At 45.5% G+C, this 23733-nt stretch overlaps 1 protein-coding gene across 1 annotated transcript in view; it reads left to right on the forward strand.

Annotated features, from left to right (window-relative positions):
• LOC137435793 (ryanodine receptor 2-like) overlaps positions 1-23733 on the forward strand; it is a 633328-nt gene that overhangs the window by 162342 nt on the left and 447253 nt on the right. The window contains exons 31-34 of the mRNA XM_078785085.1: positions 1038-1366; positions 3498-3597; positions 16091-16251; positions 16516-16675. Of these exons, the coding sequence (XP_078641211.1) occupies positions 1038-1366; positions 3498-3597; positions 16091-16251; positions 16516-16675 (750 nt within the window). The remainder of the gene's footprint in view (positions 1-1037; positions 1367-3497; positions 3598-16090; positions 16252-16515; positions 16676-23733) is intronic.

Below are 23733 nucleotides of genomic sequence, written 5' to 3' on the forward strand. Positions count from 1 at the left end.
ACGACCTGCTGCTAGATGTCAATTTAGGTTTGGTTAATTATTTATTTACGTAAATTTTCATTGAGCTTTTTATGTCACAGTTTAGAGTTATAGAAATTACAATTTTCAAATTTTATACGGCATATTGATTGAGGTTTTTTTTCCTTACATATGCATTTGGTCTAAAGGGTAATTCTAAAGGGTAATTATAATGGGTTTTGTTTGTTTCTGGGCTTTGCCTATTTCATATTATAAATGCCAAACTGAACCACTTCCTTTGGACACAGGTGTGATTTTTGTTAATGATTCTTCACCACTGAGAGAGAGGGTCAAAAACTATACATAGCAGGATATCTCAAAAAGTTGTGGACGGATTTGGACGAAACTTGGTGGACCGGTTGAGTGTCTGACAAGGACGATTCGATTCGATTTTGGTGAAGATCCATATCCGGATCCAGCTTGTATAATTTTTAAAGTGATTCTTCACCATTGAGTGATATGACCCACCAGGCGGAGGTTTTCTCTCTACCGAGTGCCGTTCTAGTTTGTGTTTTTTTTGTATACAAGATCGAGGCTCGTGAAAGAGCTAACATTAATCACACAAAAGGTCAAACCGACACACAAAACACGAAAAATAAGGGGAGCGGTAGACAAGATGGGGAGAGGGGGAAGGACACAAACACAACATTTGAGAGCAGGGACATCGGGAGAAATGTGGGAGGGGGAGGGCTTGGGGGGAAAATGTTGTTATGGGACTTTGTCATAATTTTTTTAAATTTGTACTGCTTGTGGGAGAATGAATGCATCCATAAGGATGGGTTCTTTGCTAGAGATATTTAAGGAAAGAGTATTTAAATGTGAACTACGTTGAAAATCAAAGTAAAAACAAAAACAATATATCAATTGTTGCTATGGCAATATTCTGTGAAGCATTCCATCTCTTTATCCAATGTATTGGATTACATTAACAAATATATGTGATAACATAATATGACAAGTAAAAACTTCAAGAAGCATATAATCTGAAAAAGTATCTCATTTATTGCTTATTCATCCAGGTCACGAGGATTGATGGCACCATCGACAGTCCTCCATGCCTAAAGTTGTCTCATCGTACATTCGGCTCAGAGCAGGGCAGCACTCGCCTTGCCTATTTTAGGCTGAGCATGCCAATTCAATGTCATGAGGTCTTCAAGAGGAAAATCACACTAGCTGCACCTTCCCCAGCTTTTTACAGGCGTGAGACAACTGAAGTAATTGATGCAGACTTTGAAATGCTGCAACGCTCAGCAAATAGTGGAGGTTACAATGAGAGAGACACCAGAAGAACAGAGACCAATAACCATAAAGATCATGTGCAGGAAAAGGCAGCAACACAGAAACAAAGGTGAGAGAAATGCATATCATCATCTTTTGGATTATTTTTGCTTAGAACCTCCGTTCCATGTTGGCATTACAGAGGCAGTGACTGATTAAATAACCACAAGCTATGTTGATCACAGTGGACGTAATGCCATTATGCATGCAGTAAGGAGAGAGGTGGGTATGGTGACTGAAGAAAGTAATGTGACAAAAGAAAAGGATGAGTGTGGTATAGGAGAGATAGAGAGAAAAAGATGGCACTCACTCCATGCTCGCCACTGCCTTGACTCACTCTCATCTCACCACTCCCTGCAATCACTCCACCGACGCCACTTCCTGCACTTATGATGTCTCCACCACTGCCTGCAGACAGCAAATGTTACACCCGCATCACTGCCTGCACTCACCACACACCCTCATCAATGCCTGGACTTTCCACACACCCACATCACTGTCTGGACTTTCCACACACCCACATCACTGTCTGCACTCACCACGCACCTGCACCAATGCCTGCACACACACAAACACCACTGGCTGCTCTTGCTACACCATCACCAGCACTCATTACACCGTCACCATGGCCAATATTCTCAACATACTCCCTGCACAAGCTTAACCAAACTTATCTACAATCTTTTCACACCCCGTTTCCTCCAGCGAAGTGGCTTTCTGATTCTTCAACCTATCCATATAACAGGTGTGCCATTTCTGCACATTTCCTTCAGCAAAGGCTACCTTCTGGCCACATTGTATGGCAGCCATATTAGATTAAAGGGAAAAAAATTAGACATCATTTTCTCCAAAACCGCTCAACTAAAAAAGTTGAAACTTGGCATATGTCATCAACTCTTCATGAGGTTTATAGGGTGATAACCATGATGTCATTGGATACGTGGTATTCAAGCCATAATTGTTTGAATTGAAAATCTTATCCAAAAAATCTGAAACTTCATATATCTGATCTATGACCTGACGTGAGTGAAGAATTAAATTTATGATTTTCATTACCCATGCCACAAAACTATTTGACATTATAGGGTGCATGGATGATACAGATATAAGTTGGTGTGGTGTGTTCAGTTAACGATGGTATTTTTGTTCAGAATGAATGCGCGAGGCCAGACTATGCACTCTATGAGTGCCGTTCTAGTTTTATGTGTATTTGTTATGAAATATTCCTGGTCTATCAGAATTTGTTTGCAAACCTAAATTAATCTGTGGGATAAGTTGCAAGTTCATCTTTTCTGCTGCCAACTCTCAAGGTATGCAGGTGGTATCGTTTACCAAAAAAAAGTTACACGTCCTCTCTCGACTTGTCGTGTTGAGTCTACAAGGCAGTAACAAATGTCTTCTTAGCATCAGACATGCTATGAAGTGTGTTTTTATTTTGTGCATGTCAACATGTGCTGCCAAATGAATTGCTTTTGCACCGTCACTTTTACACCAAATTACTCATGAGGGTTTGTGTTGATTTGCTCCAATGAAGGAATAATTCCCAAAATCTCAGCTTTTTGCTTGCCATGGTCCACTATGTGAACACATTCTGGGACATGAAAGTCATAAGGTTGTGAGTATGGCATAACCTTGAGTTTCTTTTTATTTGTTCAAGTTGGCTTAAAAATCCACTTAAGGTTGAAGTTGATGGATACAACCTGAATTGTTGTTTTAAAATTACTTGTGAAAACAAATAGTAAGTTGTATTTTCCTGATTTATACATGCATGCTGGAGATACATTTTGTGGTAGAGGAAGCCTACATTCTCATTGGCCTGTGTTTTTCCATTTTATGAGCTTGCCCATGGATAAGAGCTTGGGATGTGCAGCACACTGCTGGAAGTGGTTGACATGACTTGAAGGAATATGATATGGATGTGAAGATTCACGAACCCGCTTTCTTTCTCTTTGGGTTTTGCACCTTGTAGAAGTTTGTGCATTATTTTTTTCTCGAGTGAGCTATGTGTTTCTTCAGCACACCTGGGTATGTGAACATTGGCATGAATGGCCGGTCCATTGTGTAGGTGGGGTGGTCGGTGGAGAAAGTCGTGTAAATTTTTTTCTTTTAGTTTATCAAGATGATATATATTGAACCAGTTGTAAATTGGAGGTATATAAACAAAAAAAGCAAAACAAGCAGTTCATTGTGTTATTTTTCAGGTCAATGGGAAAGGCTTCTCGGAGAGGTCACACACGCCTCACTGAGGAAGTGATCCTACCTGAGCGCAACGAGATTGATGTGGCTCTGAAGTCACACATGGTATGTAAGTGGCAAAGTCCTGATACTTTTTAAGATTTGCCATGGAATGGGTACAGCATGATTAAGTATGTATCAACAATCAAAACATTTTTTCAGCTTCAGGCAAAGATGCAAGCTAAGATAAGGAAAGAAGAAAACAAATATTACATGGCGACGCTCACGACTGTGCAATCACATTTCCCTTATTTCTCTTCGGAAATGGTTTTAGAACAACAATAAAAGTTGCACATCCAGAACATCGACTTAAAACATTCGGATCACTCCGGGATGTTCCCACTGCGACAAAGCACACACTTTGAACTTGCAATTACTCACAATGAGGATTAATGCAATATTACACCTGATGTCGATCAAAATATTGTACAAAGTGTTCATAAGATTGACATGTTATTAACAATTCAATATTTAGATGTGCCAGACATTTACCATTTAGCGAACATTTGCTCTTTTGTCTCAAAAATGAACTGCATAAAGTTGAAGCCCTATTCCCCCGCCCCCCCCCCCCCCTACCTCCTGTCTCTTCACCCTCTGTTACTGTCTTAATGAAAGCAACTGTAGTGGGGTACTTTCATATGAATAGTGATCTACCACAAATATATCACTTTACATTCTCAGTTTACCATTACCCTGGGAATGGATTACTCAAGGAAGATGCACAAAAATAAATGCATGAATATATGTATATATATATATATATCTGAAAATAAAAGATCGATCATCTTGAAGCTACGTCCGTAACTTATTTAATTTCTTTATTGTATTTCTTTATTGTAAAAGATCATTTATTTAATGTAAATGAGGCACCCTGCTCGTACTGAGGACCTCGACTGAGGACCCGGTCAGTGCGGCACACTTGTGACCAGGTGTGTTTTGAACTTATGTTTGTGCTGGTGCTACCAGTGACTCCCAGGAAAGACTGGGTGGCGACCAGGAATAGGCTGGTGACGCTGGAGAGACAGCATCGGGGGCAGGTGGCCTTGTCGGAGTCGGATGGGTTGTGTGCGTAAGGTGGGTGAGGAGGAGGTACAGCAACGCAGTGCCTTTGAAAAGGGGACACGTAAGACGGCCGGGAGAAACAGCCAGGTAGCAAGCCACAGTGTTGTATGTCCTGGGGTTGTACTTCAGCAGGGAAAGGATGTGAGGAGGAGAGTGAAATGGCCAGGTATGGGAGAAAGGAAGTATAAAGGTGGGTGGTTGAGTGTTCCACCATGTTTGTTTGGTGCTGTGGATTCTGGATGTGGAGGCGATTTTGTTATTGTAGTCTGCATTCGCACTGGCTGGGGGTGGGGGTATGTACGCATCCAGGTGTAGTTGCTGCATGTGGATGTGTATGTGCCCCTGCTGGCCCACCTTAGCTGACCATATCGAGGTTGAAGGGCCGAAACGGGATGACGCTGAGGACCTCGACTGAGGACCCGGTCAGTGCGGCACACTTGTGACCAGGTGTGTTTTGAACTTATATATATATATATATATATATAAATATATATATTATATATATACTGTATATATATATATATATATATATATATATATATATATATATATATATATATATATATATATATATACATATCTGAAAATAAAAGATCGATCATCTTGAAGCTATGTCCGTAACTTATTTAATTTCTTTATTGTATTTCTTTATTGTAAAAGATCATTTATTTAATGTAAATGAGGCACCCTGCTCGTATTGTGGAGTTTCTACCATTTCTCACAGATACAGTCGTGGCCAAAAAGATTGGCACCCTTGCACTTTTTTCAAAGAATGCAGCATTTCTTCCAGAAAATTGTCGAAATAAAAAAATATTGTGGTGTCCACATATGTATAGTTGGTTTGCAGTGGAAGAAAACAAAAAAAAAGCTGAAAGAATTACTAAATCTTAGCTTATTCCACACAGAAATCCTAAAATGGCCCGGACAATATTATTGGCACCTTTTAGAAGTTGTTAGAAATAATTAGATTTCAAGCAGGTGATTTTCCTTTACTTTGGAATTGAACTCACCTGTGGTGAGTTGCAGGTGCCTGCAATAGAAAAAAAATCACTCGATCAACCAGTTTGAATCGAGAAAATGAGTCATTCTGCTGTTTTGTGTCACTGTGTGCACCGCAATGAGCATGGAGAAAAGAAAGCAAACCAGAAAATCGTCTGAGGAGGTCAGACACACGATTGTAGCCAAGCTTGGACAATCTCAAGGCTACAAGTCCATCTCCAGAGATCTTGATGTTCCTTTGTCCACTGCACGAAATGCTATCAGGAAGCTTAAGGTCAATGGCACTGTAGCCAACTTCCCTGGACGTGGCCACAAGAGAAAACTTAATGGAAGATTGCAGCGAAGGATTGTTCGATAGGTGGAGAAAGCATCTCGATCAACTGCCAAACAGATTCAAGCTGACCTTCAGACATAAGGTACGACAGTTTCAACTCGCACCATCCGTCGCCAACTCAATGAAAGGGGATTCTATGGTAGGAGATCCAGCAGGACCCCACGACTAAGAAAGCCCGACTGTAGTTTTCCAAATTCGAGCTTTTTGGTAAATCCCATAATCTCTATGTTTACAGAAAACAAAATGAAGCCTTTAAGGAAAAGAACACCTTCCCTACAGTCAAACATGGAGTAGGTTCAGTGATGTTTTGGGGTTGCTGTGCTGCCTCTGGCAATGGGTGCCTTCAATGTGTACATGGCATCATGAAATCAGGAGATCACCAAGGCACTTTGGAGCGCAATGTTCAACCCAGTGTCAGAAAGCTGGGTCTCCGTTGAAGGTCATGGGTCTTGCAGCAGGACAATGACCCCAAACATACTTCAAAAAGCACCCAGGAATGGTTCAAGACAAAACGCTGGACTGTTCTGAAGTGGCCAGCAATGAGTCCAGATCTAAATCCCATTCAACACCTGTGGGGAGATCTGAAAACAGCAGTTGGGAGAAGGCACCCATCAAATCTGGGAGAACTGGACCAGTTTGCACAAGAAAAGAGGGCCAAACCACCAGTAGAGAGGTGTAGGGAGCTCATTCATGGCTATAGGAAGCGCTTGCCTGCAGTTATTTTGTCCAAAGGCCGTGCTACCAAATATCTGTGGTGTCAATAATTTTGTCAATGCCATTTCTTTTTATTTTCTGACTTTTTTTTTTTTTTTTTTTTTTTTTTTTTTTGTATACTGAATCGAGGCTCGTGAAAGAGCTGACATTTACTTCACAAACAAATCAACCAGACAAACAAAATATTGTTACAGATCGCGGTTAGATGTTATTTCGACCGAGCGGTGGTGTATTACCGCGACCTAACAGTTATTCCCCGACTAGACCCCGATTCCACCCAGACGTTGACCAAATCGCGCTATGCTAAATCAATGATGGAAAGGACACAACGACTGCGATAGATGAAACGACGCAAGGGGTACAGTTCTCAAGACCTCCGGAGGAGGATATAATTACAGTGGTGGAGAAAAGGGGTAGATTACAAGGTAGTGAGGTAAAGACACAGAAGAGATAGGCACTTAAATACAATCTTATTTTACCCCAGACAGATCACAGACAAACGGGACAAGGCTGACTTACACAGGGATTGATGGCAGGAAGGGACAGGTAGTCGATAGCACAAGGTGCACCTTGGCTCGGGGACAGGATCAAGCACGGTCCAAAAGATGCAGGGAGGCCTCACAGCGCTCGGAGGTGGCGTCTTTCTTTCTCCAAGCTCAGCGCACATCTGACGTCACCTCTCCCTTCCTGCGCATGCTCAGCGGGGAGTGACACGCCCTCGGCTGGTTGGCTCCGCCCCAGATGGGACCGGTCCGCCGCTCCCATTGGGTGCGGGGGTTACCGGGCTCCGCCCTTGACGAGGAGCTGACAGGGAGCCCCTATTTGGTAACCCCGTCGAGCACATGTTCGATGGCGGCTCGCTGGGAAGGCCTCATGCCCTCCCAACACCCCCTACCAACCAAGCCGGAGTGAGGACGCGCACTCCCTGTGCACGCCGCCGCCGTTGCTGTTGTTGTTGTTGTTGTTGCTGAACCGTGAGGAAGAGCTGCGGGGAGGTATTGGGAGGTCCTAAACTTCCTAACGGTGCCATACAATCACATTCTGGTGCAACGAAGGGTCAGAATTAATGGAAACGAGTCCTTAACTGACATAGACTAAGAATAACTAGCAAGATGTCCTATAGTTGTCTTACATGAGATGCGGTGAACCTGGGCACGACATTTAATGGGGGAAATAGGGGGAGGTCGGGTCTACAGAGTGTTGTTTACAGAAAATGGGACTAGGGAATGGGGGATTGGGGATAGTTGGGAAGTATTGAGGAAATAGGGGAATATTTACAAGCAGATATGGATGGATGCAAATCCCATATCCGCAACATTGCACCCTTCTCTACCTCGGGGCGTCCCAACCCGATAAATTTTTACCTACTTTAGTGTGGCACTCAGATGTAGTTCCCTCTACTATTAACTCAACCCTGAGTGCGACAGTTTTACAGATGTTCACAAATGAGTAAATATGTCCCCCTGCGACGTTGCACCCTTCTCCTAACAGAAACACACCCACAGGATAACCGAATCGCGGAAAGCATCCTCAAACTAAACATACAGCCGGTAGGGATCATCATTTACACAAGACTACACTGATATTTACACTACGATCCAGGACCTGTTCTTTGAGGAACACATGCAGATGTTATGCATAGAGAGAGCACGCATGCCAGCATCGATACACCAACCCACGAGTGCCCTGTGGCCCTACGGCCTTTAATAATGTGCAGAGCACCCCGTCCAAGCACCAAAAGCACCACCCCATTATGCACAGTCAGCACCATCCGGTGAACCAATAAAGTGTTCAATAATAAATGCACAATCAAGTGTCCATGGTCACCGGTGGTGTCGCAGCCGGCCGATGTTCTGCCGCTGGTCTTGCCTTCATGGAGTGCACTTGGCCTTCTGGCTTCTTTAGAAATAAAGAAAGGCGCCAACCGCGTCCATTTCTAAATTGTGGCCGTCAGGGGGGCCAACTAAAAGTGGTTCACCTGTATGGCATAGGTGCCACGTTGACCCAGAGGTCCATCCACGGGTGGTGCTTGACCGCAAAAGAACTGCGGTCCATTGTGGGCGGCCACAAAAATTGCGGTCCATATGGTGTATCGATCCAGGCAGCAAGCAGCGGAAGTACAGGCCCACAACTGTGGAGCCAGCACCTCTCTCTCCTCTCTCTCTGCCCCAAAGCCAGATCCTCGGAGGTGGGAGACAAAAGAAGACAAGTGAGTAAGGTGGTAAGGGCGCAAAAGTGCACACAATATAAGGTAATGCACACTGGGGGCACATGGGAACCAGGTGAGACAGGTACGTTCCTACCGTACGCCCCCCCCCCCCCACCAGGTAACCTACATTGCCCCTCCCTTACCCCTTACTGTATCCACAAAACACAACACTACCCATAAACATCTACTTTACACATCAACAAACGTCCCTACTGTCTTCCCCGTTCCTCCCATCAACCAAATTCGTCTTCTCTCCCTCCTAACCAATCAAATTTGCCATTTCCAACTCTCATCAAAATCTGCCATCTCCAACTCAACATCAAAATCTGCCATCACCAATTCATCATCAGTCCCTCCTAAGGAGGGAGAGATGGAATCACCCCAATGTCTTATCCACGTCGTGATGCGTCTCACAAATCCAAACAGCAATTCTCATTTCCTGCAACACAAAACAAAGAAAACACAGGTGTGGAGTCATCATCATCACCTCAGGTAAGTGGCTGCGTATGGTGCGACAGGTTCATCAGTCCTAACTATTTCCGAAATGACTTTAACAACTTTACATTACCCGGGGTCTTTCTCCTGCCAAACCATTGGCCAACTTACACTATGGGTTCTAAAAACCGATTCCCATTGACCAAACTGTGGTGCTTCTCAAGTTGGGGTCTCACTCCCCCGATTCATCACTCGGTGCCCCCGCACAATTTCGGTGGCTGGGTCGTGTGACGCTCCCAGCTGGTCCGCCCACCTGCACACCTCCACCACTGTTGTTGCCTACCGAGCTCACCTGCTCCTCACCCTAACCTAACTAACTGGGGAAGGCCCTCTCGCACTCTCACCCCCTCAGTGCCCTCTCTGGCACGGGCTGCCCGATCCACACCCGGGATCCTCAGGCACCCACTGACACTAACGGCTCCCAGAGCCCACCTGCGGCCTCACCTGGCCGACATCTAACAGTGGCGGAGTGCCCAACCATTCACACTCATACTAACAGGCCACACGACCAGCCAATTTCACCACACCAATGCACCCATCCACAATACCATTCTGCATCCGCACCACAAATGCCAATATCCAACCACAATTTACCTATACCTTCTAACTATTCTTTAAACTACCCTCCCCGGGTACTCGTGAAAAGGGGTCCACTCTTCCCCCATCCACACCTTCGCACCATGCACACCACTCCGTACCACTTACTCCAACTCTTTCCACACCACTCATTCCAATACTCCATGTATTCCACACACCTGTACTTGCACGCCTGTGCTCTCATACTTGGTGCCGCCTGCACCCTTCTCTCCCCCAAGCGCATTCGCGCTGATCCACAACACTCACTACTCACCATGACACTCATCCGCAATGCTCTCTCATTCATCACTTGTACACTCACACACACCTCGGAGCATTGCCTCACCGATGCCTCATTTGAAGCTGCTCACCAGCACTTCCATTCACACTGCATCATCTACTCTGTCTACTGCCTTCTAAAACTCTCGCTCCTCCGTCTTCCCTTACACTCAGCACTCCCACATCATTATCAACCACTCTAATCTACCTGCGTCCCCTCTACAGGTATCCTTGTCACTAACTAACCTTAACGTTACCTAATGTCATCTTCGCTAGATCCCTACACACAATATCCTAACCCACCCGGGCTAGTTTTCACTGCCATACACCCCATAATCTATAGCGCATCTGCCCCCATCATGGGAAGGGTGGCAGGGATGCCACCCTTACCCACCATCATACGGCGCGAGTGGGACCTTGTGGGACCACCTCGTATGCGAGTCGTTGCCCGCCTGCCGGACCCCGTGCGTCGCCCCTTGCGGGGTCAGCGCGGGGCCGAACCGGCCAGGCCCCCACAGTACATTACCCCCAAGGGGCTCCCGTGCCTCCCCTGTCCCTCTAAAAACTACCCCTGTTGGTGTCGATGCATGGGTCACACTTCCGCAACCCGCTACCCATTCCATACCACCACAACCTTGCTCACTCACACCTCGCACCTCTCCCATCACCGGACCCTCTCGCTCGCACCCTCGTTCCATACCCTCCGGACCAGCCATACACCTCACTCTTGGCCTCTCACGAACATCCGGGTCCATCTCGACCCCCAAGCTTATTAAATCACCTGGCGCATCATACGCACGACCATATTGGTCACCACTTACACCGGGTCCTCTTTCTCTTCGCTTCTCCTCCATCACCTGCGAATCCCTCATCCGGTTAATGAGCACATCATCACGATCCGAACACAGACTTTGGACCAATTCTTTTACTTCCTCCTTTATCTCTTTCTTATCCTCTCTCCGTCGCTTCTTAATTTCGCTCACCCCTTCTTCCACTTCTTCTAATTTCTGCTTCACCTCCTTCATCTCCTCGTGCGCCCCCTTAAGTTCTTCCTCTAACTCCACCTTATTTTTTTCTATGTGCTCCCGCACCTCCCGCTCTTTAACCTCCATCACCTCTACCACCTTGTTCATTTTCCTCGTCAGGTCCTCATGTACCGTCTGACACTCTTTTTTAATTACCCCTACGTCCTTTTTCATCTCCTTCTGTGTCGATTTTAAACCCTCTATTACCACTGTGTTCTTCTTTACCTGATCCCCCAACTCCTTTTGTCCCACTGTCAGTTGTTCTACTCCCAGCGTCAACTCCTCTATACCACCTTGCAATTTTACAGTCCCCTTTCTCACCTCCTTCTCCATGCGCTCCTCACAGTGCCTCACCTCCTCGCGCACTCCTCCGACCTCCTCACTCACACCTCTTCTGATCTCCTCTCCCATCACTTGCATCTCCTGCCCAGATGCCACCCTCATCTGCTCCATTTCCTCCCTGTGAGCATCCAATTTAGTTTCTACCCCCATTCTGACCCCCTCTATCTGCTGCCCCATTTGTTTAACTTCCCTTTCCGCTTGGTCCCTCATGTCCCTCAATTTGCCTTCCATACTGTTTTCTAACCCCTCTAACCCCTTCCATTTGATTCTCTTGAGCGGCCATTCTGTTTTCTACCCCCGTTAACCCCTCCTGTATTTCCCCTAATCTATTGTCTAATCCCTCAAATTTGTTTCCTAATCCCTCTATTCTACTCCCTAACCCTCCGATCTGGACCCCCATGTCCTCCCTCAATTTCTCGCTATTGGACCCCATGTCCTCCCTCAATTTCTCGCTATTGGACCCCATGTCCTCCCTCAATTTCTCGCTATTGGACCCCATTACCCCCATTTGCTCACTCTGAGCCTCTATACTGTTTTTCAAACCTCCAATTTGGTCTCCCATTTGTCCCATAAGGGCCCTCATTTGCAGGAAAAAAAGGTTGGAATCCACCAGCGGCGCTGCTACGGTCGCGGGCGCGGTCGCCGTAGCCATGTGCGAGGCGCCATTTTGCGCGCCTGTAACCTCGTGCGCGAGGACGCCATTTTGCGAACCTGCCGCCCTCACTGCTTCGCTCTCCTCATGTCCCTCAATTTGGTCCTGGATCGACCCTGCCTCACTCTCCTCTACCGGAACCCAGCTGTCTTGATCTGCCAAAACTTTCAAAATTCGGGTTTTTTTTGTAAAACAAAATCAAATTTCGGTGTCTTTATAATTTTGACCAAATTTTTTCCTAGATGTTTTTTAAAAAATTTGGTTCGGGCCTCGAATCTCACTCCTCGACACCAATTGTTATGGATCGCGGTTAGATGTTATTTCGACCGAGCGGTGGTGTATTACCGCGACCTAACAGTTAATTCCCCGACTAGACCCCGATTCCACCCAGACGTTGACCAAATCGCGCTATGCTAAATCAATGATGGAAAGGACACAACGACTGGGATAGATGAAACGACGCAAGGGGTACAGTTCTCAAGACCTCCGGAGGAGGATATAATTACAGTGGTGGAGAAAAGGAGTAGATTACAAGGTAGTGAGGTAAAGACACAGAAGAGATAGGCACTTAAATACAATCTTATTTTATCCCAGACAGACCACAGACAAACGGGACAAGGCTGACTTACACAGGGATTGATGGCAGGAAGGGACAGGTAGTCGATAGCACAAGGTGCACCTTGGCTCGGGGACAGGATCAAGCACGGTCCAAAAGATGCAGGGAGGCCTCACAGCGCTCGGAGGTGGCGTCTTTCTTTCTCCAAGCTCAGCGCGCATCTGACGTCACCTCTCCCTTCCTGCGCATGCTCAGCGGGGAGTGACACGCCCTCGGCTGGTTGGCTCCGCCCCAGATGGGACCGGTCCGCCGCTCCCATTGGGTGCTGGGGTTACCGGGCTCCGCCCTTGACGAGGAGCTGACAGGGAGCCCCTATTTGGTAACCCCGTCGAGCACATGTTCGATGGCGGCTCGCTGGGAAGGCCTCATGCCCTCCCAACACCCCCTACCAACCAAGCCGGAGTGAGGACGCGCACTCCCTGTGCACGCCGCCGCCGTTGCTGTTGTTGTTGTTGTTGTTGCTGAACCGTGAGGAAGAGCTGCGGGGAGGTATTGGGAGGTCCTAAACTTCCTAACGGTGTCATACAATCACATTCTGGTGCAACGAAGGGTCAGAATTAATGGAAACGAGTCCTTAACTGACATAGACTAAGAATAACTAGCAAGATGTCCTATAGTTGTCTTACATGAGATGCGGTGAACCTGGGCACGACATTTAATGGGGGAAATAGGGGGAGGTCGGGTCTACAGAGTGTTGTTTACAGAAAATGGGACTAGGGAATGGGGGATTGGGGATAGTTGGGAAGTATTGAGGAAATAGGGGAATATTTACAAGCGGATATGGATGGATGCAAATCCCATATCCGCAACAATATATAAAAAGAGGGAGCGGAAGATGAGAATGGGAAGCACACAAACACTTGAGAGCACACAACATTTGAGAGCAGGGAGATGTGTGGGAGGGAGAGGGCTCGGGGGGAGGAGGCGTGGGAAGGTGTGGGGGGGGGGGGGTGGGGGGTGGGAGAAGTATAAAACACAAGGACACCAAGGACTTCCAGGTCAGAAGTTGGTATTTCAAAAAGTGGAATTGGGGTGAAATTATCGGGGATAGAAAAGATCAAGGTTTTGGATGGGGGAAGATAAGAGATGGTGGTGAACAGCTGTTTTAAAGACCTGGAGGGTGGAGTGGGATTGAAGAGAGTGAGGGAGTTTGTTCCAGAGGCGGGAGAAAAGAGGAATGAAGGAGTGAAGGTGAGCAGAGAGAATTGATTTTGGCAGTTTAACCATAAGAGGGTTGCAGGCAGATCTTGTGCGACCTGTAGGAATATTTGCGGGACAGAGCCCAGAGAGAGCTGGGGGGGCAAGGCCAGAGAGGAGTCGGTAGAAGACGGAAAGACCACCAACCTGCCTGCGGTGAGTGAGTGAAAGGCCCTTGGAGTTAGCTTCATCGCGGGAGATTCCAATGATTCTGAATGCTTTGCTTTCAACAGCGTGAAGACGAGCTAGGTGTGAGGCAGGAGCACCAGCCCAGAGGGGAGAGCAGTATTCCATTGAGCTGCGGATGAAAGCCTTGTACGTGGTGAGGAGCTCAGGTGTGCCAAGGAAGGACTTCACACGACGTAGGATGCCCAGTCGGCGACTGGCTTTGGAGGCCAGATTTGAAATGTGGTTTTCCCAGGAAATATCATGGCAGATAGTGAGACCCAAAAGTTTGAGTGACAGAACTTCTTGGAGAGGATTATTCAGAAAGTAGATGGGAGGGTTGTCCAGTCGGTCTTTTCGGAGAGACATTGTAAGAGTGTGAGATTTGTCAGGATTGAAAGACATGTTCCACTTGTTTGCCCAGTCTGTGATTTTGTCCAGGTCTGCAGAGAGTGAGGAGGCTGCAGACTGTCGATCTGAGGGATGAAGAATGGAGCGATAGAGAGTAGAGTCATCAGCAAAGAGATAGAGAGGATTTTCAAGAGAGTCGGGGAGATCATTGATGAAGACCAGAAAAAGCACAGGGCCCAGAACACTCACATAAATTTTATCTTTCCCTCAAATATATTCACCCTAAAAGGATATATTAAGTTCTGAATAAAAACAAAGGTGTTCTCATATTAAGAGTGAAAGAAAGAATTGTGGAGACCAAATACTTTTGTCAATTTCAACTTATTGTTTGAGAACATTGTGAGTTATTTGAAAAAAGGGCAAGGGTGCCAATATTTTTGTCCATGACTGTTTGTGTGTATATATATATATATATTGCGATGCAAAAGTACGAGTCAATTTCAATCAATCAATGCTTGCTTTCTCAAATCAGGATTTCCATCACGAATTTGTCATATTATTGAAGATATGTATCCATACATATTCCTTAATTACGATAGTTATTGTTGACTGACACTGTCTTATCAGTATAAATTAGGGTGAATATATTTGAGGGAAAGATAAAATTTATGTGAGCAGTCTGACTATGGTCTGCAGTTCATTACAACACTGTGGGGAAAACATCATCCATAAACTAATTAAGTCAATCCCAAATGGAGTTGAGGCAGTTCTTCAGGCAAAAGGGAGTCGCAATGATTATTTGATTATACAGTGCCTTCAGAAAGTATTCACATCCCTTGACTTTTTTTCACATTTTTGTGTTACAGCCTGAATTTAAAATGGGTTACATTGAGATTTTTTGTCACTGATCTACACATACTGTAATAACCCATAATGTCGAAGTGGAATTTTTTTTAGAAATGTTTACAAAATTAGGAATGAAAAAAATAATAATTAAAAAGGAAAAGCTGAAATGTCTTGATTCAATAAGTATTCAACCCCTTTGTTATGACACTAGAAATTGAGCTCAGGTGCATCCAATTTACTTTGATCATCCTTGAGATGTTTCTACAACTTGATTGGAGTCCACCTGTGGCCAATTCAATTGAGTGGACATGACATAGAAGGAAACACACCTTTCTATACAAGGTTACACGGAGGACAGTGCATGTCAGAACAGAAACTCTACCATGAAGTCCAAGGAACTGTCCGTAGAACTCAGTGAACTATATAGAATTGTGAGGAGGTATAGATCTGGGGAAGGGAATAAAACAATTTCTAGAGTGTGGAAAGTTGCCAAGAGCACAGTGAGCTCCATCATTAGGAAATTGTAATAATATGGAACTACCCAGACTCTTCTTAGAGCTGGCTGTCCATCATCATACTTCACAAAGTCTTATGATTACATTGTACCATTTATTCAGAAGACAGCAGGTTATAACATTACATTGTAACCACAGTTTGTATGATTGTTAATGTGTTTGCTTGTTTTTATCTCCTGCAGTATTCTTACTCGGTGAGAATATTTCCTGGACAAGAGCTAAGCAATGTGTGGATTGGCTGGGTTACACCAGACTTCCATCAACACAAACAAGCGTTTGATATGGAGCGAGTGCGAACTGTCACTGTGACCTTAGGTGATGACAAAGGGAAGGTGCATGAAAGGTGAGTTTCATGTTATGGCTGATATTTATTTTGTTGAGAACTTCCTGTGGTATTACCCTAAAGGCCACATTAAGCAGGCATTAGACGAAATGAAAAGATGATGGATGACACTTTTCAATGAGAGTGGAGACAGTCGGGATATTATTTTTGCTCAAAATCAACCACATTGGGAATTGACTGGATGAGAAACAATCTCCACTCTACAGAACCCACTTGTACAGGTGCACCATTTAAACCATTTACTGTTCCTGTTTGTGTGTACAGCATCAAACGCAGCAACTGCTTCGTCATGTGGGCAGGAGAAGTGCTAGGACCAGGCCAAGGCCGTAACAACAGTGGGCTTGAGATTAAGTGTTTGGCTGATGTGTCCACTGGACTACTGACCTTCTCTGCCAATTGCAAAGACCTGAACACATTCTACCAGGTGTCTTCATCCACAGTTTAACTCCATTCACTTTACTTCAGACACAGAGCATCAAAATTACATAAATGATGCAACTCACTTCAGTTCTGTATTTGTTTTCACAAACGTTGCTCATTATTGCTGAAGTTGTCATTCTGAAGTCGCCCGTTCCCTATATATATATTTGGTGTGTGTGTGTGTGTGCGTGTGTGTGTGTGTGTGTGTGTATGTGTGTGTGTGTGTGTGTGTGTGTGTGTGTGTGTGTGTGTGTGTGTGTGTGTGTGTGTGTGTGTGTGTGTGTGTGTATATATATATACATATACACAGTCACGTGTGGAAAAAGTAAGTACACCCTTGGCTCTAATAGATGGTATTGCCCCCTTTGGCAGAAACAACCTCAAGGAGGCGTTTCTTATAACTGTCTACCAGTCTCTGACATCGACTGGGAGAAATTTTTGCCCACTTCTCCATGCAGAATTCTTTCAGCTGTGCGATGTTTGAGGGGTTTCTTGCATGCACAACAACAGGCATTTTAAGGCCATTTTTCCTGCAAGAGCGGGGGTGAGCCTTGCGGTCCCCATGACAATCTTCTCCATTTTGCCCTATTTTCTGCATCTCTCCTTGTTAACCCCCTTGCCCGCATTTCTTCTTCGACCATCTTTAGCCAAGTCTTTCTCGGTCTTCCCCGTCCTCTACTTCCTTCTCCATTCATTTCCATCACTCTTCTCAACCAGTCACTTTCATCCTTCCTCAACACATGACCAAACCATCTCAACCTGTTTCTCTTCACAGCATCTATCACAGGCTCTATTCCTATCATCTTTCGCAATTCATCATTTGTCTTCCTCTCTCTCAACGATACTCCGCACATCCGTCGAACCATTCGCATTTCCACCCTTTCCAGCCTTCTTTGCTGCTCTACGTTCATTGCCCATGTCTCACTCCCATAAATCATAACACTTCTCACACATGCAGCATGCACCTTTCCCTTCAGCTTCAACGACACTCCCCTCCTCATCAGCATGCCACTCAGTTCCCGAAACTTCTTCCATGCTCACCTCACTCGAGCAACCATTGCCGAGTCTGATCCACCTTCTCCATTCAGCATGTCTCCTAGGTAACAAAATGTTTTCACACCTTCCAGCTTCATGCCATCTCCAAGATCCAACTCAACATTTCCTCCATCTGCAGCTCCCTCTGTGCACACCTTACACTTGAATGTAGCTGCCACACTGGTTGATGACCCTCTCAAACCACTACATTTTTGATGAACCCACTCAGCGCACATTGTACATTGAATGGAATTCACTCCGCCACCCTTCCTGCACACAGCACACGGCCACTTCCCAGTTCTTTCCACCTCACCACATGCTTTACCACTTGCCATCACCTTCGTTTTTCCGATATTCACCTTCAGACCTTTTATCTCCATACATTCCTTCCACTTGTTCATCTTCACCTTCAGTCCATCCATACTTTCTGCAATCAACACCAGATCATCTGCACACAACAACTCCCACGGTAAACCCTCCTTTACGTTCTGAGCCAGCACCTCCATCACAGCTACAAATAGTAGTGGATTAGTACCGACCCCTGATGCACTCCCACCTTCACCTCAATCTCACCACTGTTCCCGTCCTTCATCCTTACAGCTGTGCGCGCTCTTTTGTACATTGCCATCACGACTCTGATCAACCATTCCCCCACTCCTAACTTCCTCAATGCCCATGTCACTACTTCACGTGGAACCCTATCGAATGCTTTCTCCACATCAAAAAACCCAAGAAACAACTTCTTCCTCTTCTCCATAAACTTCTCCTGCAACTGCCTCACAATAAAAAGCACGTCTGTCCTTCCTCTTCCTGGCATAAATCCAAACTGCATTTCGTCAATCTTCACTTTCTTCCTTATCCTCCTCTCCAACACCCTTTCCAATACCTTCATTCTATGCTCCAATAACTTTATCGCTCGATACGAGCCGCAGTCCAGAGGGTCACCTTTCCCCTTGTATAGAGGGACGAGGGTACTCAGTTCCCAATCCACTGGAATGCGGCCTTCTTTCACCACGAGATTGCAGATCTCTGTCATTCTCTTCACACCCCAATTTCCCGCTGCCTTCAACATATCTCCCACAACTCCCGTCGGCCCTCCCGCTTTTCTACTCTTCATTGCTTTTATCGCTTCCTCAACTTCCTTCTCGGTTATCTTCTCTGCCGGTCCTAAAACTGGGTTACGCTCTATGTTGCCATCCCATTCATTCTCTGCATTCAACAGTATTTCCATATATCTCTTCCATCTTCCTTTAATTCCATCTGGGCCCACAACAATTTGTCCCACTTCATCCTTCAAGCAACTCACCCCCATCACATCACACCTCTCTTTCGCTATCTGCTTTGCAATCCTGAATACCGCTCTCTGACCCTCTTCCAAATCCAAGCGTTCTCCGAACATTTTCCTACATGCCTCCTGTGCCTTTGTAGTGTAGCAGCATAGCAAACCTGTTGTGCATTTTGTGATACAAGCACCAAATTTGGCACAAATGTACATTAATATGTTGCGAACATTTTCAGATATTGGGCCACTTGAAATTCCGTAATTTTTTTTTTCAAATTTTTTCAAATTTCGTAATTTCAAATTTTTCGGGTGACACCGTCACAATTTCGGTCTTCGAGGCCGGCCGATATAGTGGGGCGGCTTAGCCCAAATATTCAAAAGAATTGTGCATTTTGTGATACAAGCACCAAATTTGGCACAAATGTACATTAATATGTTGCGAACATTGTGTGGTCAGCAATGAAGACGAGAGTCTGAATTACATGTATGCAAAAGACCTTGTGAACCAGTGAAGCAAATACACGGGTAAGCATGAATTAAATCTAGGGCATGATATAATTTCCATGATGTTTACCTCTACACTCAATGGTGGAAGGAGGTAATGTTTTGATCCCAGCTTGTCTGTATGTCTGTTTGTCTGTTAGTCCACAAAATTCCAGACAAAGCTTGTAGTAGTGGTAGTTGTAGTGGTAGTGGTGATAACAGAAATTGTTATATAGAACTGAACTTATATTATTATTATATGCAGAAAATAACTTCATTTCTATATGCCCTGCAGTGGACAGGTTAATTGGTTTATGCACTGAAGGGGTCACCCTGGTGTGCACTGCTGTGTTCTGCCTCACTGAGTTGTTCAGGTATGATGTACTCAGCACAAGCTTCCGGTCGGCCCGGAGGTGGGGGTGCGGGGCCTGTCACGGAACGTCAAAACAAACGGCCTGCCGGGGCCGCCCAAAAGTCGGGCGTGAGGGGCGCGTCCACTAATGGAATGCCTCTCGCTTCCCAGATCGAGGGCCACGTGGTCAGGAGAACCTCGTCCCTTCCGGTCACACTTTGCCTATCGGCCGGCCTCGAAGACCGAAATTGTGACGGTGTCACCCGAAAAATTTGAAATTACGAAATTTGAAAAAATTTGAAAAAGAAAATTACGGAATTTCAAGTGGCCCAATATCTGAAAATGTTCGCAACATATTAATGTACATTTGTGCCAAATTTGGTGCTTGTATCACAAAATGCACAATTCTTTTGAATATTTGGGCTAAGCCGCCCCACTATTGCTACCTCTTTCTTTGCAGCCTTTCTGGCTGCCTTATAACTTTCATGCTCTGCCTTTTCTGCCCCCATACCCTTCGCCTTCTGCCACTCCTTGAACTTCTTCCTCTTCTCGTCAATCTTCTTTCCAACTTCATCATCCCACCACCATGTTTCCGAGTGCCTCGGTGGTCCTTTTCTCCATCCACATACCTCACGAACGGCTCCCAACAGACTATCTTTCATTGACATCCAACCACTTTCAAGCTCAACCACATCATCCTCTACCATACTCATCCTCTCTTTTAATGCCTCCCTCACTGTCACCTCTTTCAACCTCCACACCTTCATTCTCGGTTGGTACTTCACCCGCCGAGGTCTCCTCGCACCTTTCACCCTTATGTCGCAGACAACCAAGTGGTGCTGTGAAACAGCCTCCTCCCCCGGGATCACCTTTGTGTCCCGGAGGTGCCCCATATTTCGTCTACGCACTAGCAGGTAGTCAACGGTTGTTGTCGACCCACCTGACGTGTATGTAACAAGCTTATTATCCTCTTTCTGGAAATGAGTTTTACAAATCAACAAATCAGCTCCATCAGCAAACTCCAAAATCCTTTCACCTTCTCCATTTCTCACACCATATCCGTAACCCCCATGAACTCCCTCAAAACCGTCCATACTCCTTCCCACATGTCCATTTAGGTCTCCTCCTACCACAACAACTTCCTCATCTTTCACGTTTTCCATCAGCTTCTCTATAGCACACCAGAACTTGTCCTTCTCTTCATCGCTCCGACCAACCTGCGGAGCATATCCCGAGATGATGTTCACCAAGAGCTTTCCAATCATCATTTTCACCATCATCAACCTTTCACTCACTCTCGTCACACTCACCACACTGTCTACAAACTCCTCAGAAAACAGGACACCAACACCATTCACCCCCTCCGGACACCCTTGCCACACAAACTTGTATTTCTGTCCCTGCCTACCCTTCACCATTCTCACACCACTTCCCTTCCATCTCGTCTCCTGTACACAACATATGTCCACTCTTCTTCTGACCAATACTTCCACCACTTCTCCTGATCTCCCTGTCATTGTCCCCACATTCCATGTCCCAAACCTCAGAAACCGATCTCCACGTCGGGCATCAGATGTTTCGCCGTCATAAATGGAATGATTTCCACCCTTGCTTCGATCGGGTTCCCCACCTTGAGTTTTGACGAGAGGGAGTGGGGTTCCCCACGGGGTACTTCGGGCTGTACCCTGCCCATATGTAGGCGTAATTGTCATGGTTCTCTTTTTGAGGCAATGTTTTTATGGCCGGATGCCCTTCCTGACGCCAACCCCTTTAGTCACCTCTTACGACATGCAGGGATACGGTGTACCTATTCTAAACCGGGGTACACACCGGTATGTTTCTTGCATGCACAGCTCGTTTCAAATCCCCCCACAACATCTCGATGGGACTTAGATCCGGGCATTGACTTGGCCATTCCAGAACACTCCATTTCTTTCTTTTCAGCCATTCCTTGGTGGATTTACTGGTATTTTTAGGGTCATTGTCATGTTGCAAGGTCCACCTTCGGTTGAGCTTCAACTTTCCAACAGGTGGCCTCACATTATCCTCAAGCACCCTCTGGTACAATGAAGAATTCATAGTGAATTCTATGATGGTGAGCTGCCCAGGCCCTGATGCAGCAAAGCTGCCCCAAACCATAATATTTCCACCACCATGCTTTACAGTTGGTATCAGGTTCTTGTGGTCAAATGCAGTCTTTGGTTTTCGTCAAACATGTCTTCTGGTACTGTGGCCAAATACCTCTACCTTTGACTCATCTGTCCAGGGCACATTGTTCCAGAAGTGCTGGTCTTTCCTGAGGTGTTCATTGGCAAACTTTAGTCTTGCCCTGATGTTCTTTCTGGACAGCAAATGTTTCCTCCTGGCACACCTCCCATGTAGATCAATGTTTTGCAGCCTCTTTCTAATGGTAGACTCATGCACTTTGACATCAACAGTGGCAAGAGATACCTGTGGGTCCCGTGATGACATTCTGGGGTTCTTCGAGACTTCTTTCAGAATCTTGCGGTCTGCTCCTGGGCTGAGCTTGCTGGGGCGAGTGGGGCGGCCTCGCCTGAACAACTTGGCACTTGTTTGGAATCTTCTCCACTTGTAGATGATCTTCAGGACAGTCGAATGATTGATTTCAAATTGTTTGGAGATATTTTTAAATCCCTTCCCAGACTCGTAGGCATCTATAACATTCTTTCTGAAGGCCTCAGAGAGCTCTTTTGATCTAGGCATGGTGACGCCGCACACTTCAACAACAAAGAAAAAACCAAACGAAATGTCTGAGGTTTAAATATGATAGGTTCCTCCAAGATCCTCTCCAATGATGTTCTTACCATTTGCACCTGAGCTGGTGCACCTGATTCTAATTTTAGGTATTTGAAGTAGTGATAAATGTAGGGGTGTACTTACTTTTTCCACATGCGAAATTTGCATTTATGTTTATTTAAATTATACAGTGGACTATAAAATGTAAATGTTTCATGATATTTGTTATATTATATCACCTTTATCTATCAATATTGTTGAAATGAAGATCAAATAGCTGTATGTTGAAATATGTGAAAAAGTCAAAACTTTACATGGGGTGTACTTACTTTTTCACGTGACTGTATGTGTATGTATATATATATATATGTATATATATGTAGGGATATATATATACAGACTTGGCATTTAATATGGAATTTTTTTTTTTCTTGACTTGGGTTTACTTTCTTAACTCAGTATATCAATCTGGTGAGTTTCTTTTACACTTTGGTTATTTATTTGTTAAAAGATTGATTTGTTAAAAGATGTTAAAAGATTACAATCACTGATTGTCTGGTGCAGCAAGAAGTCAACAACAGGATTATATCACAGGTGGCGTGGCAAAATGTACGGACAGGTGCATTTGACGATTGGCTTCACAGTCGGGTATACAAGGGTTGTTGCGTTCTGTATTAGTGGAAAACAACTGCTGCACGTCTCCAAAAGTTATTGCCGCTTCCTCTGGAGATGGTCCGTCAACTCGACAATGCTGTTTGTCATGGAGTGGTGGCTTTACGAAATTACGGCATGAAAGAGCGTGCTGATGCTCGGCAGTATGGCATCACTCAAGGTCAGGTGTCAAAGATCCTGAAACGAAATGCTCAGAGGGGTGTCCCTACTCCAATACCGAGGCCAGGACGTCCCTGCAGAACCACAAGGAGGGATGATCGCCAGCTGCACCGGTTAGACCGCAATGGCCGTACCAAGTCAGCTAATCGGCTAAGGGCTGAGTGGCAGCAACTGACAAATGTGCCTGTATCCAGAAGGCTAGTCAACCAACGGCTGGTTCAAGCAGGCTATCGTGCCAGGCATCCCCTGAGAAAGCCACGCCTGACCAGACAACACCGCCAGCGCCGATTGCAGTGGGCCAGAGAACACCGTCAATGGCAGC

Source organism: Myxine glutinosa, chromosome 9, assembly GCF_964187855.1.
Source record: "Myxine glutinosa chromosome 9, kmMyxGlut1.1, whole genome shotgun sequence".
NCBI lineage: Eukaryota > Metazoa > Chordata > Myxini > Myxiniformes > Myxinidae > Myxine > Myxine glutinosa.